This window comes from Phoenix dactylifera, chromosome 8 (assembly GCF_009389715.1).
Source record: "Phoenix dactylifera cultivar Barhee BC4 chromosome 8, palm_55x_up_171113_PBpolish2nd_filt_p, whole genome shotgun sequence".
Classification (NCBI taxonomy): domain Eukaryota; kingdom Viridiplantae; phylum Streptophyta; class Magnoliopsida; order Arecales; family Arecaceae; genus Phoenix; species Phoenix dactylifera.
This window is the reverse complement of record NC_052399.1, coordinates 8,745,965-8,760,946: the sequence shown is the minus strand read 5'-3', so window position 1 is coordinate 8,760,946 and position 14,982 is coordinate 8,745,965. Positions and strand designations below refer to the sequence as shown.

The 14,982-nt window shown below is 36.6% G+C and overlaps 1 protein-coding gene across 1 annotated transcript; it reads right to left on the bottom strand.

Annotated features, from left to right (window-relative positions):
* Window positions 1-1,751: 1,751 nt before the first annotated feature.
* LOC103721718 (4-alpha-glucanotransferase DPE1, chloroplastic/amyloplastic) lies at window positions 1,752-13,622 on the bottom strand. Its single transcript, XM_008812028.4, has 16 exons — window positions 13,139-13,622; window positions 11,277-11,339; window positions 10,797-10,885; window positions 10,646-10,706; window positions 9,368-9,446; window positions 6,313-6,449; window positions 6,066-6,224; window positions 5,886-5,962; window positions 3,939-4,078; window positions 3,776-3,807; window positions 3,615-3,689; window positions 3,410-3,482; window positions 2,915-3,003; window positions 2,699-2,743; window positions 2,409-2,558; window positions 1,752-2,116 (listed from the first exon to the last, which is right to left on the bottom strand). The coding sequence occupies exons 1-16, from the start codon at window positions 13,520-13,522 to the stop codon at window positions 2,012-2,014; spliced, it is 1,758 nt and encodes a 585-aa protein (XP_008810250.2). The 5' UTR covers window positions 13,523-13,622; the 3' UTR covers window positions 1,752-2,011.
* Window positions 13,623-14,982: the final 1,360 nt, after the last annotated feature.

Genomic DNA, 14,982 nt, shown 5'->3' with positions numbered 1-14,982 from the left:
TAATCCAGTGTTGGGCCCACATCTATCGCTAGGGGCCCTGAGCTACCTCCGACCATGAGGAGGTGGTCGCATCCTCACGCCGGCCGTCCTGCACTCCCTTCACCTCCGCCGCATTGGGTGGCCGCACCGCCATCAGCACCACCTATCCAGTGTTCGGCAAAAGTTCCCACTCAACCGCACCATACAGCCCGCTCACACCCGCCTACCCAGTTTGCCCGCTTCTGTTTTCTCTGTGCTTTATTCATCGGTGAACGTCTACCCAAGAACTCATGTTTTATTTTCTCCTCTGCTGTCCCACTCAACTTACGTATTGCATCACCATATTTTATTTTCTCCTCTGCTGTCCCACTCAACTATCTTCAGGTTTCTATTCTTTTATGGACCCCAAAGGAAGACTTTAGCCTGACCGGACTTTGGTCGACCCTCCCTTGATTTAAGCCGATTGGGACTTTGTGCCTCAATTATTGGCATAAAGACACGAACTCGTTCAAACTAACAACGTTATAACCATCGTAACGAAAATTATATCGGTTTCAGCACCCAAAGGCCAAAGGTTGTTATATTATTATATAAATATCTAATCATTATTTCTACTTATATTTCTTCTAAATGAACTATTGTTTTTTTTTTCAAAATTTAAATTGTATTTTATCGAATTTCTTACTGAAGTCATTGTGTGATTCGAAAAAGTAAATGGTTTTTCATTAGTTTTTCACCCAAGACAAGTGAATGAAAAACAATATCATTCATCTCCTTGCTGTAGTGCCAATATCATCCTCTTCTAAGCCATCTGGTGCGACAAATCTAGTATGGGACCCGAGCCCATCCTGCTGATTTTGGTTACGTTCACATTACCGCACCAGGCTTTGAGTCTATTTTGGTGTTGAGATCACCGCCTTGCATATTTTTTGTCCGATTTTTTTTAATGAGTAAGTCCAACAAGTAAAATTTTTAATAATGAGATTAAAAAGTATGGAAACAGGATTTGAACTCAGAATCTCTGCTCTGATAGTATGTTGAAATCAGCATTTTTTCTGAAAACTTAAGTTGATAGAATGAGATAGATTTATTTATATATTTTATACATTTTGATCGTTAAGCAAAGCCTACAAAATCAATACTATAAATCATATGTGTGTGGTCAGTATGATATACACGATTGAACACTTTCTGTTTTTTTTTTTTTTTTTCTCAATCCAAAACTTTATAACGGTTCTGCCATCCAGCTCATATGCCTCGTATACCGAATTAAAAATTGATACCTTACTGGTAAAAATGTAGGATTAGTACAGAGAGCAGGTATGAGTCAATAGGCAGACTTTGTTGTCAATAATTGGAGATAATTAAGAACCTACTTATCTATGGCAAGGAGTTAGACCTGGATTGATGTGATGGCACAAAAAAGCTAATTAGGTACCCTATAATTCGTCTCGTTTGTTCATTTATTTGGTAACAAAAGCAGCAGCTAAAGCCCTCAACCCTGCAGCACGGCTGCAGTAAATCCAAACACCAGCATTTCATGTCGGCACATCCAAGGAATTTCCATTTTCTGAGATGCACTTCTTTTGTCCGTTTTCAAAGCCCCTGAAAGTCACTGTAGACAGGCATCTGATTTAAAGGAATCCTACTTGTAACCAATTTTTTCTTCTTCTTTTTTGCTCCATGTATCTAAATCTAATTACATGTCCATGTATCTAAACTAATTTGTCATCTAAAACGACTCAAACATGCTCAATGCTGGTTTAAGTGAATGGCAGCCATAGAGAATGCTGATTCATTTTGCTTTCTTATTCAGCCGAAAACTCTCTCACAATTCTTCCATGGCTGTTTGGCGGAAAGAAGCAGCACATGGCTGTCTATTTGTCCTGGAGGACAAATCTTATTTGATACTCTGAAATCTGACATATTGACGGACTTATGCATTCAAGTGGTACAAGATGGATAGAAAGCTATCAAAAGACTTAAAACTGGTGGACTACGTGCCCAAGGTTCAGCAGCTATGACCATAGCTTCATAACCTGTTGTACAATGCCAACTGGTTCCTCAATTTCTCTGCTTCAGGCTTCAGGCCATCGAAATTGACCGAGCTTGGTATCCTCCATCTCCAGTTGCCCAACTGTGAAGAGGAACGAATAACAAGGATCTCTCCTATATTAGCAGATGTATGATGATATCTTAATTGTTAATTTTAGGTGCAAGCCTCTTATATGTATCCAGAGCAATTAGCAAAGTGTTGCTAGTTTTTGTTGTTGATCCGTAGCTTATGATTGATGCCTGAATGACTCTAAAAGAACTAAAGTGTTTCCAGGTTTATGACAAGGATTAGAGGAGACTCATTGACTGGAAGAAATGTTTTGCATCAATCTACATTCTATTCCAACAAAGAGTTGAATGGTCGGGTGACTGACCTGTGTTGCTGGAATGTTCATCCGAGCTGAGCTTCCCAGACCAAGGATGTCTTGCATGGGTATGACAGCAGTACGGGCAACTGACGAGATTGCAGCACAAATCAATGCCCATGAGATGGGTTCGTTGGCGATCCAGAGGTATTTCTGGACCTGTGCGAAGAAATCATTTTATTGATGTGACAAATCTAACAATGGAGACTTCTTCATTAAAGTTTAAACTTCAAACTGCAACTGCAGAGCATTTGAGCCCTTCAATACTGATATTAAATAGAGGCACCAGAAATACTCACATTACACTTCTCTTCCTCCACCAAATTTTCCCACCAACCGAGAACCTGTAACATGCAACTGATTGAGCAATTACTTAATGGAGCCATAACAAATTGGCCAAATTTTTTCAATAAGGCATATGAAAGGCTATTTCAGAATCTGATTAATATTGGTGATCAAACCCAAAGTCTGTCCGTCCATAAATGGAAAGGTGAGTGCACATGATGGATGTTCACCGTGTCATTATCATGCGTTCCGGTGTATACGACTTGATCTTGCTCATGATTATGAGGCAAGTGAGGGTTGTCTGAGCCACTTCCGAAAGCTGGGCCACCAAAAGATGTGGGTCAAAAAAGAAAAAGGAAAATCAGATTCATGTCATTTCAGAAATATATTGAAAGCTTGGGGGCTGTTTGGTATTGTCGTTGTTTTTGTATTTATGTTTCCCTGAAAGTGAAATACCACGTCGAGATTGATGTTTGGAGATAGCATTTGCACCAAACTTCTACCGGCCCTTGCTTTTATTTTCACTTCTTCAGAAAATAATAAATTGTTTACTGCCAAAAGCTCTGATGGTTCTATAACAATTTAAAAAAACAAAAGGGTTTATATGCGTATCTGTTCAGTCTTGTTCAATTTTCATCTTAGATTTTTGAAAACAAAAACAGAAAACAAAAGCAATACCATATGGACCCCTCAGTATCATGCTATTCTGGTTAAAAAAATGTTACCAAACTGGAGAACTGCCATTCCAGGAGCCCCAATAGCTTTTCTTAGCTGAACAACATCCTCAGTAATCACTCCCTACAAAGATTAAGGAAGAAAAGTACTTGACGACAACTACTATAAAAAAATTAAGATTCAGAAGAAAAAAAATCAACAAGCAGAGAAAAACCCAACATTTACAGAAACATTTTGGAATACACTGGAGCATACCAAGTCTTCTGCTATTATATTGATTTTTCCAACAGCTCTAAAGATGGCATCAAAGAATGCTTTCCTTGGTCCAGCCTACAGCCAATTAAATAAAAAAAAACATGCATAATCAATTAATGTCCTATAAAGAAATACCTGTATCTTTTTCATGTAATGCTTACCTTCCAGCTTCCAAACATTGCTATCTTTGATTCTGCAATTTATGAATTCCAGTAGCAGTCATTACTTACTTGATTACGTGGATTAGCAAGTATGTACCATTTATGTTATGAAATATTTCATGTATCACCATAACCAAAATAAAGGTGTTAATTAATTGCCCACCAGAAGGAACAGCCCAAAAGCCGGAAAAACCTCTGAAATGGTCTATCCTAAATTCATCATATAAATCAAGTGCACGTTTAATTCTTTGTGTCCACCACCCAAAACCATCATCTTCCATAGCTTTCCAGTCATATAAAGGGCTGTTGAGTAGACAATGAAATGAAAGGCGATTAGCCTTCCACACTGTAGAAAATAATGGAACAATGAAATCAAGAAAGAAATGTAAATGGTTCATATATAATCTTTTATTAAAATTCCAATATGTGACAAAGTCCTCAATTCTTCTTAAGTAAAAAAAACTATATTTCATATCTATGAGGTAAGAGCTTTGATTTCTAAAACTCCCAAAAAAGGTCATAGGTGAGTGATATCGTGTGGATCTATCATAAGCCCAATACATCACTGAAGCACAAAGAACCAAACACATGACTAGAGAATCAATAAGATAACTAGTTATGTATACTGATGAAGAATTGACAGCATGAAATTTGTAAGAACTTTTTGTACATATTGAAAATAAAAAAGAATCAATATGAAAACATAAATAAATAAAAACTTCAAAAAACTTTTAGGTATATTATTTTTACCTTGTAATTATTGAAGAATAAGAATCATGGCACACTTTTTAATAAAGAGAGTTTCATATTGATATATTAGGAAGGTGAGTTCATGTGTGACATTTTTTAATGTGTATAAAAGAATAATCTTTTACAATTTCTTGTGAGCAAGTTAACAGATTAATTTTATTAGTCAATATCCACCAAATTTCACTATTTCAAAGGATTTCTTTCAGAAAAGAAATGCAGATTATCGAATGCTGCCCCAATCCATAAGAAGGTAATGCTGAGTATTGAAAACAACAGCCAGCTGCCGGAAAGGTAATGGTGCTGAACGAAGCCGAACCCTCATTGAAAGATAAAGTCATATTTTTGAAATCGATTTAGTTGATTTGGCCATGACGGTTTTGGCATGCTAAAATGGAACGACCAGAGAGTTTTCAAAGTTCCAGTCCTACTTAAAGTGAGTGAGTTTTTTTTTTATGAGATGAGTATGCGTGCTACTGGCTCGATGGACAAACTCAAGGAGCCTCAAACACTTCTCCAGCGGCTTCACTGGTCGCTGGTCTGCCATTCTCAGTGTCTAGAACTATAAACTTTTTCATTTTTCGAATCATTCAATCAACCGACCTTGCTTGCCGCCGTTGAGGGATAGAACTCTCCCAATGAAGTAAAGTAGGTGACACATCCGAACAAGAAGAATATAAGCAGACTAAGAAAGTGATTCGGATCTCACACTTTCCACCAACTCTATAGAAGGCAAGTTAAGATTTGACTTCAAATCCAAAAGGACGGAACTAGTTCTATATAAAAAAGAAAAGTTTATTGTAAAGCTGACTTTTGAAGCTTTTAAGATCATGCCATCAATTGCAAAGAGAGATCTATTGTATAGGATTAAGTAGCTTTGATGAACAAGTCTGCAATGTTAATCAGCTTCGTGGCCAAATATTATTAGAAAGTAATCCTGCAATAATGAATTATTGAAAATATGGAGAATAATGACTGCAAAACAAAGTGCAGATGATATGATAACAGCATGCAGAGAGCATGCATATTAGATGATTTGGCCATGGGTGCTGAGAGCAGGAGACAGATCCAGTAAAGAGGGAATTTTGGAGGAGGTAGAATAAAAGGGAGGACAAGAAGGACCTCAAAGGAAGTGGAGAAAATAGATCTCAAAGTGATCATTTATATTGTTGGGTAGGAGCAATTGTTGGACAACAAATGCAGACTGATAAAGATGACATGAGGTATTGTTTATAGCTGTGGCTTGACATGCTCCCAAGATAGAGTTTAATCCTATCAACAACGGAAGCTTTCCTATTTATTCGAGCTATTAGTCTGAGAAGATGAAAAATACTGAAGCAACTTTTGGCGTATGAGTTTCAACCTGTCCCATAGCTGACCAGTTTCACTGAAGGCATCAGGAGGAACACCACTAACAAGAATTGGAAAACCACTCCTATCCTGCAACACAGAGATAAAACAAGATGAAGTGATGTCATAATATTTTGAAAGCTCAAATCAAAAGGACGGTTGATAGTCTCCAAATTTCATGTGAAACACATACCAGCAAAAATAATTTTTTGTTTGCCCAAACATCAGCACTGTGATAGCCTACATAAATAGGCATGTCACCCATAATCTTAATTCCCAACTTCTGAGCATACCTGCGAACTCTTTGCCATTGCCTTTGAAATAAAAATTGTTGAGCAATAAATATGTCGATCTGCAAGATAGAAAGAGACATTTTGATGGTCATGAAATATTCCATTTAGCTATTTCGTGAGAGAGAGGTAGAATCAAGAGGTGCCTACAAAGTCCTTGTGGTTTTGATATATGTCTTCCAAGGCGCAAAGGTGGCGATTTTTTAAAGGTTCAGGCCAACCATACCAGGAGAATTGATCAACACTACGGTCAATTGCAGCAAAAAGAGCAGCATCTTCAAGCCAACCTAGGTAGGCAAAAAATAGTATGAGGACTAAGACCCATCCATGAAGGTACTTAGGAAAGAGAATGGAAATCTTAAAAATTTGAAAGCAACTCTGCTCATCTATGCTGAGCCCATATATACACAGACACGCACACACACACACATGTATAAATGGCGCAATATATACACACTCATGTACAAATGGCGCAAAGTCTGCATGCTTTATAGATTGATAATGTTGGATGATCAAAGATAAAATCAGAGAAATTTTTGGAGAAAACCATACATTAAAAGCTTTGACCGAAAAAAAAAAGAAGGAAAGACCACCACCAAATTCCCCCTTCTCTAAAAAGGTTCCTTAGTGAAAAAAAGGTAAAAGGGAATCTCTCTCTCTCACACACACACACACACACAAAAGTAAGGACAACTAATATGCTTGCATAGCACAGTCTTATACATGCAGCAAAAAGTGTTTAGTAGGTAAATATTAAATCTTAAAATTATAAGAAAAAAATGGCGCTGCATAGTTTCGGACCTACATTTAGAGTCTTTCCTTTTGAAAACAGAAGTTTAAGTACTGTTAAAAACAAGATGGTTCAAATGGGGATTATGGATTGACCTGTATTAAAAATTAACTGTTCTTGGGAAGCTAAAAACTCAAATACAAGAGACTTGCGTTACCAAACTGAGTAAGACACTGCATAATAATATCAAACATGCCAGCTAAATCTCCTAAGATGCATGACAACACGGTACAACATAGCCCCTATTTTTTCAAACAATGCTCCTGAACTTTATTTTCTTTTAGTAGCTCAAAGCAAACAGTTTCCTTCCAAACCACCCTAATCATCAACATACACAAGCCTTCGTTAAATAAAAATGGTTTGAGAAAAATTCAAATACAGGTTCTATTAGTGATTCAAACCAGCAAGAGCTTTAAAAATTCTTGTTTTATTTTATTGATTAAATATATTAAACACCCTTATTGTCACCCAAATCAGTCTAGAAACAATGGATCCATGAATTCCTAAACAGGTTTATAATCTACATGCTTAAACCAAAACAAAATTTATACTGATAACAAGACGACAAATCATCCTCCCACTGCAAGATATAAAGACCTATCTGAGACCTATCTCAAGAAGCCATGTACAGTGGGCTACATCTGTAAATAAGGGTATAACGTCTTAATTTGATTTGGACAGTTCTTTCTCTTCACCTTCTTTATGAGTTGAATTTTATTCTAATTTCTTTCTCCTATCTTGCTGCTACACCTACATGGGCAATCTTCTTTCTTTGCACAGAGATCGTTGAGCACAGTGCTTCCATTTTCCCCAAAAATATTTATAAGTTTTTAAGTAAAACTACTAAATATAATGAAAGTACTTCACTGCATCCAGACATTTAAGCAAGGCCAAAAAGTCTACATTAGCTCCTGCTAAATCATGCCTGTGCACCATCATGTTGTGAAACCTTTATGAAACAATCTCCTTCAGTAAATGAACCTCCTATTGATTCTCTCTTCCTAGATAATGTTAAGAAAGAGATGCAAACAAAGAAACACATCAACTGTGTTTTGGAGTTGTTTTTTTTATTAAGCACATGAATAAATAATTTATTTGCGAAGGAACCTAACCCCAAATATTTTACAGGTTGATGGGATCACAGAATTTCATTAAATACTCTTGAACCAGTCACGTGCAACAAAGGCATCAAATTTAAGTGACCTATACTGACTTACAATGCTTTAATATATTTTAAACTAAAAGATGCTTTATCAAAATAAATCATTTATATAATCATTTCCACAATATAATTACACAGAATATAAATCTTTACAGTAAAAAGTATATAATAGATTGTAGTATTTATATATGTTCATAATGTTTTACATACTAATACATCTGTTATGTCATTTAACCATTTAAGAATATTTCCAGAAAAAAATTGAAATGTTATTAAACACATTCTCCAACAATAACATATCTCAAAACTAAAACATACTAGAACCAACAGTGGATCAAATCGAAGAGTATTTTACATATATATTTATCCAGAGACCTACATGATTCTCTCACTCCACAATTCTTCCCATGTCACATTCTTCTGGTTCCTTTTCATTATTATCTTAAGCCTATTTGTCAATTTCTATGCTTCTTGCAGTTCGTAAATAAATTAACATCTTTAATGTGCATTCGGTATGTTTTTCTCATTTTCTTAGCATTAATGAGAGATATAATAGGCCACGATATCTCCAGTCTTCATTTATCATGAAAAGATGAAAGTCCTTACAATGTTGACTTGAGTAACCAATCTTAAAAATATGTGAACAAAAAACAAAGGCATCACATTCATATGCACATCCATAATGCTACTAGAAACTTTCATTGCCTTGCTGGTAACCATAGAAGAGGATACTTCTTTATAGAGTGAATATAAAACCTTTCATTGCTGAAAAACTGGTATAAGCATTTGATAATAACTGGAATTGAGCATATGGAGCCTTGTTTTTGTGTGAATAGTTAAAAATAGAAATTATTTGGGACTTCTCTTTTGGTAGGTTTATGTTAAAGCGTTAATAAATGAATTCTCTTTTTTATTAGATTGACATCCTTTATGATTATCACTCTTTGAACAATGTCATACGCGCGCACACACACACACAGAGAGAGAGAGAGATGAGGGGTACAATCCATGTGCTGGCCTTAGAAATATAAACTGCTCAAGTACAGTGTTGTGCCTCAACAATTCCAACTATCAGTCGATGACAACTGCTTTATAAAGTATAACTATTAGTTGATCACAATTGCTTTATAAAGTATAGTCCCAAGTCCCAACAGACTCAACTCTGTCCTTCAACAAATACTAGAAACTACTTAGAATGCATACAGACAGCAGTACCAGTGCAGCAACCTATTGTTCAGAAATGAATATAATACCTGAAATGCCAGGATCTTTACGAAAGTCATCAAGATGTTTCTTAAGCTCCCCTCGACTTTGAAGAAGCCTCTCTGCTGCCTAACATGGATCAAAATTTAGCCAGCATCATCATCCAAATAACACTCCCTTAAAATTAATGCAACCACATAGTTAAAACAGTTTGTACTCACCCCATGGTCTTTTAATGCAAAAATTAGCATACACAACATTAGCTGGCCAATCTTAATCATGCAGTCATTCAAAATGTCAATGTATGACCTTATGCCATGGTGCATGCAAAGTGATGCTTAGAATGATTATTGTAATGCAGGCTGCTTAAAAAGCTGTTAGGTGATAGTAATACCATGATTATATATTTACACATACTGCAACCTGTCTCAAAAAGATCCATTGAAGTGGACCCCCTTGACAATCATCTTGAAAAACTGAGATTTTAGATTGATCAACAAAAACATGTTATCAGCCTGTTAGACATAAACTAGTTGCAATGTGTCTCGTAAAGCAAATACATATACAACTACAAAGAAAACTAAGCCTTATGAGCAAGACACCCATTCAGTTGGACATATAAGACCATTTACATTTTCTACAACCTACAAACTCATACAAGGAGAAAAAAGGGAATACAACCATGTAATTGTCATAATGCAAATATCGTAGGATAGCTTATATTATACTGGCATTCTAGAACCTGCATGCCTTAACAAATTACAACTATATGTGGTTCACATAACACCATTAGAAGACAGGTTAATAGAACAATACTAAATGGATCTACTAAATAGGAAGAAAAGAATAGAACGAGCACAAATTAAGTCCTACAGTAGTCCAAATACATCATGGATGGTCTCACACATAGATGAAATATAATCATCTTCTGGTATGAGATTTACATTTTCTAATTTATCATATCTTTTTATTGGTATTTTCCCACCAGAAGTTCATATCTTTGTACCCTTATCTTCTTTTAGTTAACAGAATTTCATATGTTTGTTAACATGTGCACCAAGAGCAAGGTTCAGCTAAATCACTGGGTTTAATCCAAAAAGTTGCATCTCGATCACAACAGGTAAGTTCAATGTCATAAAGACTTAAACAGTAATGATGGGGTCATCATGATGAATGTAACATGAGTGTGGAAACCACACATGAGGGATAGTCAAACAGAACCAATGATCCCTGATAAGTCAGTCGACAAGTTCCAAATTGATGATTCACTCTATCAAAAAATAAGCAAAAGAAATGACAACACCTGCAGTTCAGCATTATCTACTAACCTTTGCTATTAAAGGATCTTTTACATCTGCCACAGTTGCAAATTCAACATGCTCAATTTCCCTGGCATTGACAGCAGAGAATTGTTAGATCCTATAAAGAAATCATTTTTTAAAGTCATATGCTGACATATCAAGCAGTTCAGAAGCTCACATCTGCTCTGGAAGTTCATCCTTCATCAGTAAACCATCTTTAACTAGCTCCTCAAGAGAAATCAGAAGGGTGTTACCACAATTTGCATCCTGCAAATAATTATCAAAAAATATTCTAATAATCTGAGCAAGAGCAAGAATATAATGTATTTTGGCCTCAGTCTTCATTACAGTGGAACCCATTTTGGACCCTATAGATATTTGAATTAGGGATGGTTACCTGCCAGTGTATTATTATAATCTCCTTCAACAATGAACTATTTTCACATTCATTCTGCTGGTGTATGATTTGCTTTTGGTTTATATACAACATGAAGTTTTATGAGATAAAAAGCTGCTCATGGAACAAACAGCTGTGAATCAAATAATATCTATTGAAATGTTGCAGTAATGTCACCGATAGATGTAGTATATACAAAAAGTAATGTATTGCAGTAAAATTTAAATTTCTTTCTTTTTTCCTTGAGACATGTAAGATCACCTGGCCTGCATAGGGCGATCCATCTTCCCTTGACTTCCTCCCCGGAGGTACAAGTGGAAGAACCTGCATAAAAGAAATCATAGATAACATTTCAGAAACGTCATTATATCAAAGATACTCACCAAATCTGACGAAACCAATTAAGGATTAAAACCACATGCACAGACACAGGCAAAGGTCAGGTCAGTTTGGTTGCATGCAAGTAGATCTGCAATTAACAAAAGTCATCCAACCAATCCATCTCCAAAGTTTGCATATGTAATTCATGTAACTAAGGTCATTCACATACTCATCTCTCACCTTCCAGAAGTAACTTCACTTAAAGAAGTTCAGAAGTCACTTCAACAACATGAACATGATCATATTTAGAACTTCCACTATGCTTTGATCATTGTTCATCATGATTAATAACATCCACATATGCCTCATGACCCCTGCGCATAATAAACCATCTCAAAATCTCTCACTTTAATAAACTTAAGCAAATCATCTAACTATAGGAAAATATAAAATATATAAATAAATCTACCTCATCCTATTAACTTAAGTTTTTGGAACAACTGGTGATTTCAATAAGGTATCAGAGCAGAGGTCCTAAGTTCAAACCCTGTCTCCACACTCTTTAACACCATTATTAAAAAATTTCACATATTGAGCTCACCCATGAAAGGAAAGTTCGACCCACATGTGAGAAAAAGTGTAAGAAAATATAAAATATATAAATAAATCTACCTCATCCTATCAACTTAAGCTTTTGGACAAGTGTTGATTTTAACATGGTATCAGAGCAGAGGTTCAAAGTTTGAACCCTATCTCGGCACTCTTTAACCCCATTATTAAAAAATTTCACATGTTGGGCTCACCCATTAAAGAGAAGTCCGGCCTACATGTGAGAAAGAGTGTAAAAAAATATAAAATATATAAATAAATCTACCTCATCCTATCGACTTAAGCTTTTGGGACAAATGGTGATTTCAACAAACAACGATAAGTTGCATATTTGTCTTCCATTTTCAGAAAGCAACTTCAGTTAAAAGAAAGCTTTCAAGCCAGTTCTTCAACATGAAAGTGACTGTAGTTGAACTGTTATTCTTATATCTGACCATAGTATGATGGTGCAATTCCTTCTATAGTAAATGTTAAAATCACGCTTGACCAAATCATTTTCGCCACTTCTTTTGATTTACGTCCATTCCGTCAAATATTTGAAAACAGATCTCGCTTTGCAGGAACTCACTTCCCATGAACTCACCAGCACTACTCCACACATTTATATTAATAATACTACCAAACTAGCTCATTTCCTCCGGTAAACAATTCTAAATTCTCGAAATCCTAATCATTAATTCATTATCAGCGAAAAGGTCCAGAAATACAATGATCCTTAACCTTCCAAATGGGGAAGTTGTGACAAAATAACAGGCTCAAATTGCATCACCAACTACTAAACTCGATCCTCGAGCTAATTTCACGGTAACTCGCCAGAACTAGAGCGCCATTTTCGCTAATTGAAAAAGAAATATGGTGCGAGTGGATCGGGCAGACCACGAGCCGATCCCTTCAGTCGACTCGATTTGGTTCATGGGCCCCACAAACTAGGTCCCGTGATCTCAGAACAAAGCCGGGTCGGTCGGACCAAATAAATTTAGTCTAAATCAAGAAAGGGTCCAATGAAAAATTTCTTGGCCCGTCCAACTAATAATTTCTCTTAACACTCAGACCCGACCGATCCACTTTCCGGCCCAAACCTTTAAATCGGATCCAGATATATTTTAGTCTCGACCCAATCCGATTCACTCGCAAACCTCAAGCTTAAAAACAAACAGGAACCGACCCTTCGAGAGGGTGGTAGGGTTTCAGACCTGCCAGACGGAGCAACCGGCGGAGTGGAGCCAGTCCAGGAAGCGGAACGCCTCGTCGCCGAGATCCCCGATCCCGTACGGCCCCGGCAGCGAGGTCGGATGGAGCAGCACCCCCGCCCGCCGCTGCCGGCTCGGATCCCCCGCCGGAAACCGCGACGCGTAGTCCTCCGGCAAGTCCTCCCCGGGGCGGACGGCCAGATCTTCCGCCAGAGCCGCGGCGGCCGCCATGGGCCATCGACGGCTCCTCCTCCGCGACCAAGATCTCACCCCTAAGGTTCGAGGGGTGGTGGCGGGAAAGGAGCGGGTGGTTCGGACGGTGGAGGAAGTGAAGAAGAAGGTGATGAGATCGGAGGAGAGGAGGAATAATGATTGAGAGAGCGCCATTAGAGACACACAGCACTGAGAGAGGGGTGATGGGATCCAAAGCGGAGTGAGCCATAGGAGGCACGTGATAAGAAGGGGACATTGGATCGTGGGCGGAGCCAGATGCGATACTCGCATAGAATGAAGTTTCTATGCGGATTTTTTTTTTTTTTTTTTGGTGATAATACCTCAGAGTTTGGAGAGATCTCCTCAGCTGGAGACGTGGTATTCGTGAACTCATCCGGGCTGGCCACATTTTTTTCATCGTTTAGTGGCATTTTGATCGCGATCCGACTGCATAGGGATGGAAAGGGGTGGCACGTGGGTTTAAATCTAAGTAAAATACGAATCCCAACCCAATAACATGATCAAGTTTGGATTTGATTTTGAATTAGATTCATTTTGGATTTGGATCAATAGATAAATATCCAATGACTCTATATTTTAAATATTTATTTTTTTATATTTTCTATATTTGTTGTTTTTTAAAAAAATTTGTGGCTAAACAACCATCTAATAATGCAACTTCAATCGAGCATCGGAAGAAACAAGAAAGAGGAAGAACAGTTGCAGAAACAGCTACGTCGGGAAATATTAAAGTATCATTAATTTCTCTCCCATAAAGACTTTTTTTTTGGATAATTCATGAGTAAATCATTAAATTTGTAAATTGTTCCTGAATAACATAATAAATATAAAAATCAATAATTTGAAGAAAAGAAAAAAAAGAGAGAGAGAGAGTTCTACCAGGCTTAACTCCTACCCTGCTTGTAAGGAGTATTCAAAGAAAAGTTTAGTTTCTTAGCTGTTAGATTCGTCCTTTAAGCGCTCGACTTTTAGATCATGTTTATTTAATGTTTTATTCAGTTCTCCATTTATCACTTGTTATTGATTGATAAGATCCCCAGGAACGGATAGCAGCATATCAAACATACATAGATATAGACGTAAATAAAATTTTTAAAAAAAGGACCCAAAATCTGTGTAACAGGACTTGGATCGCACTCCTGCGATGTTCAAATATACGAATCTAAAACATTAAAATACGCTGGGTACCAGTATGAAGGCAGTACTGATCTTCAGGAAAGACACCTATTGAGTCAAACTTGACATGGATGCACGTAACAAATAAAAGAATAATAATGTTAATAAAAATATAATTTAATGAGAAGTGAATCTCTGAAAATAATATCTTATATAATGATAACCCATATATATTGCTTCTCTATATTAAAGATACATATATAATTATCTTAAAGCAAAGCGTCTTAAAATATTTCTACAATATCTAATTTATGGCAAGGACCTTGCAAAAAGTCTATTACCGTGTGAAAAAGGACCAACTGTGATATGACTAGGTGGCGATTGAATGGCTTGAAATCAAAAGACTTAGGATTCACCCAGGCTATAAGAGTAACAGACATAGCAGAGAATGATGTAGCTTTCTATTATTTTATGTTTTTGATTTTGGTTTTCTAGAG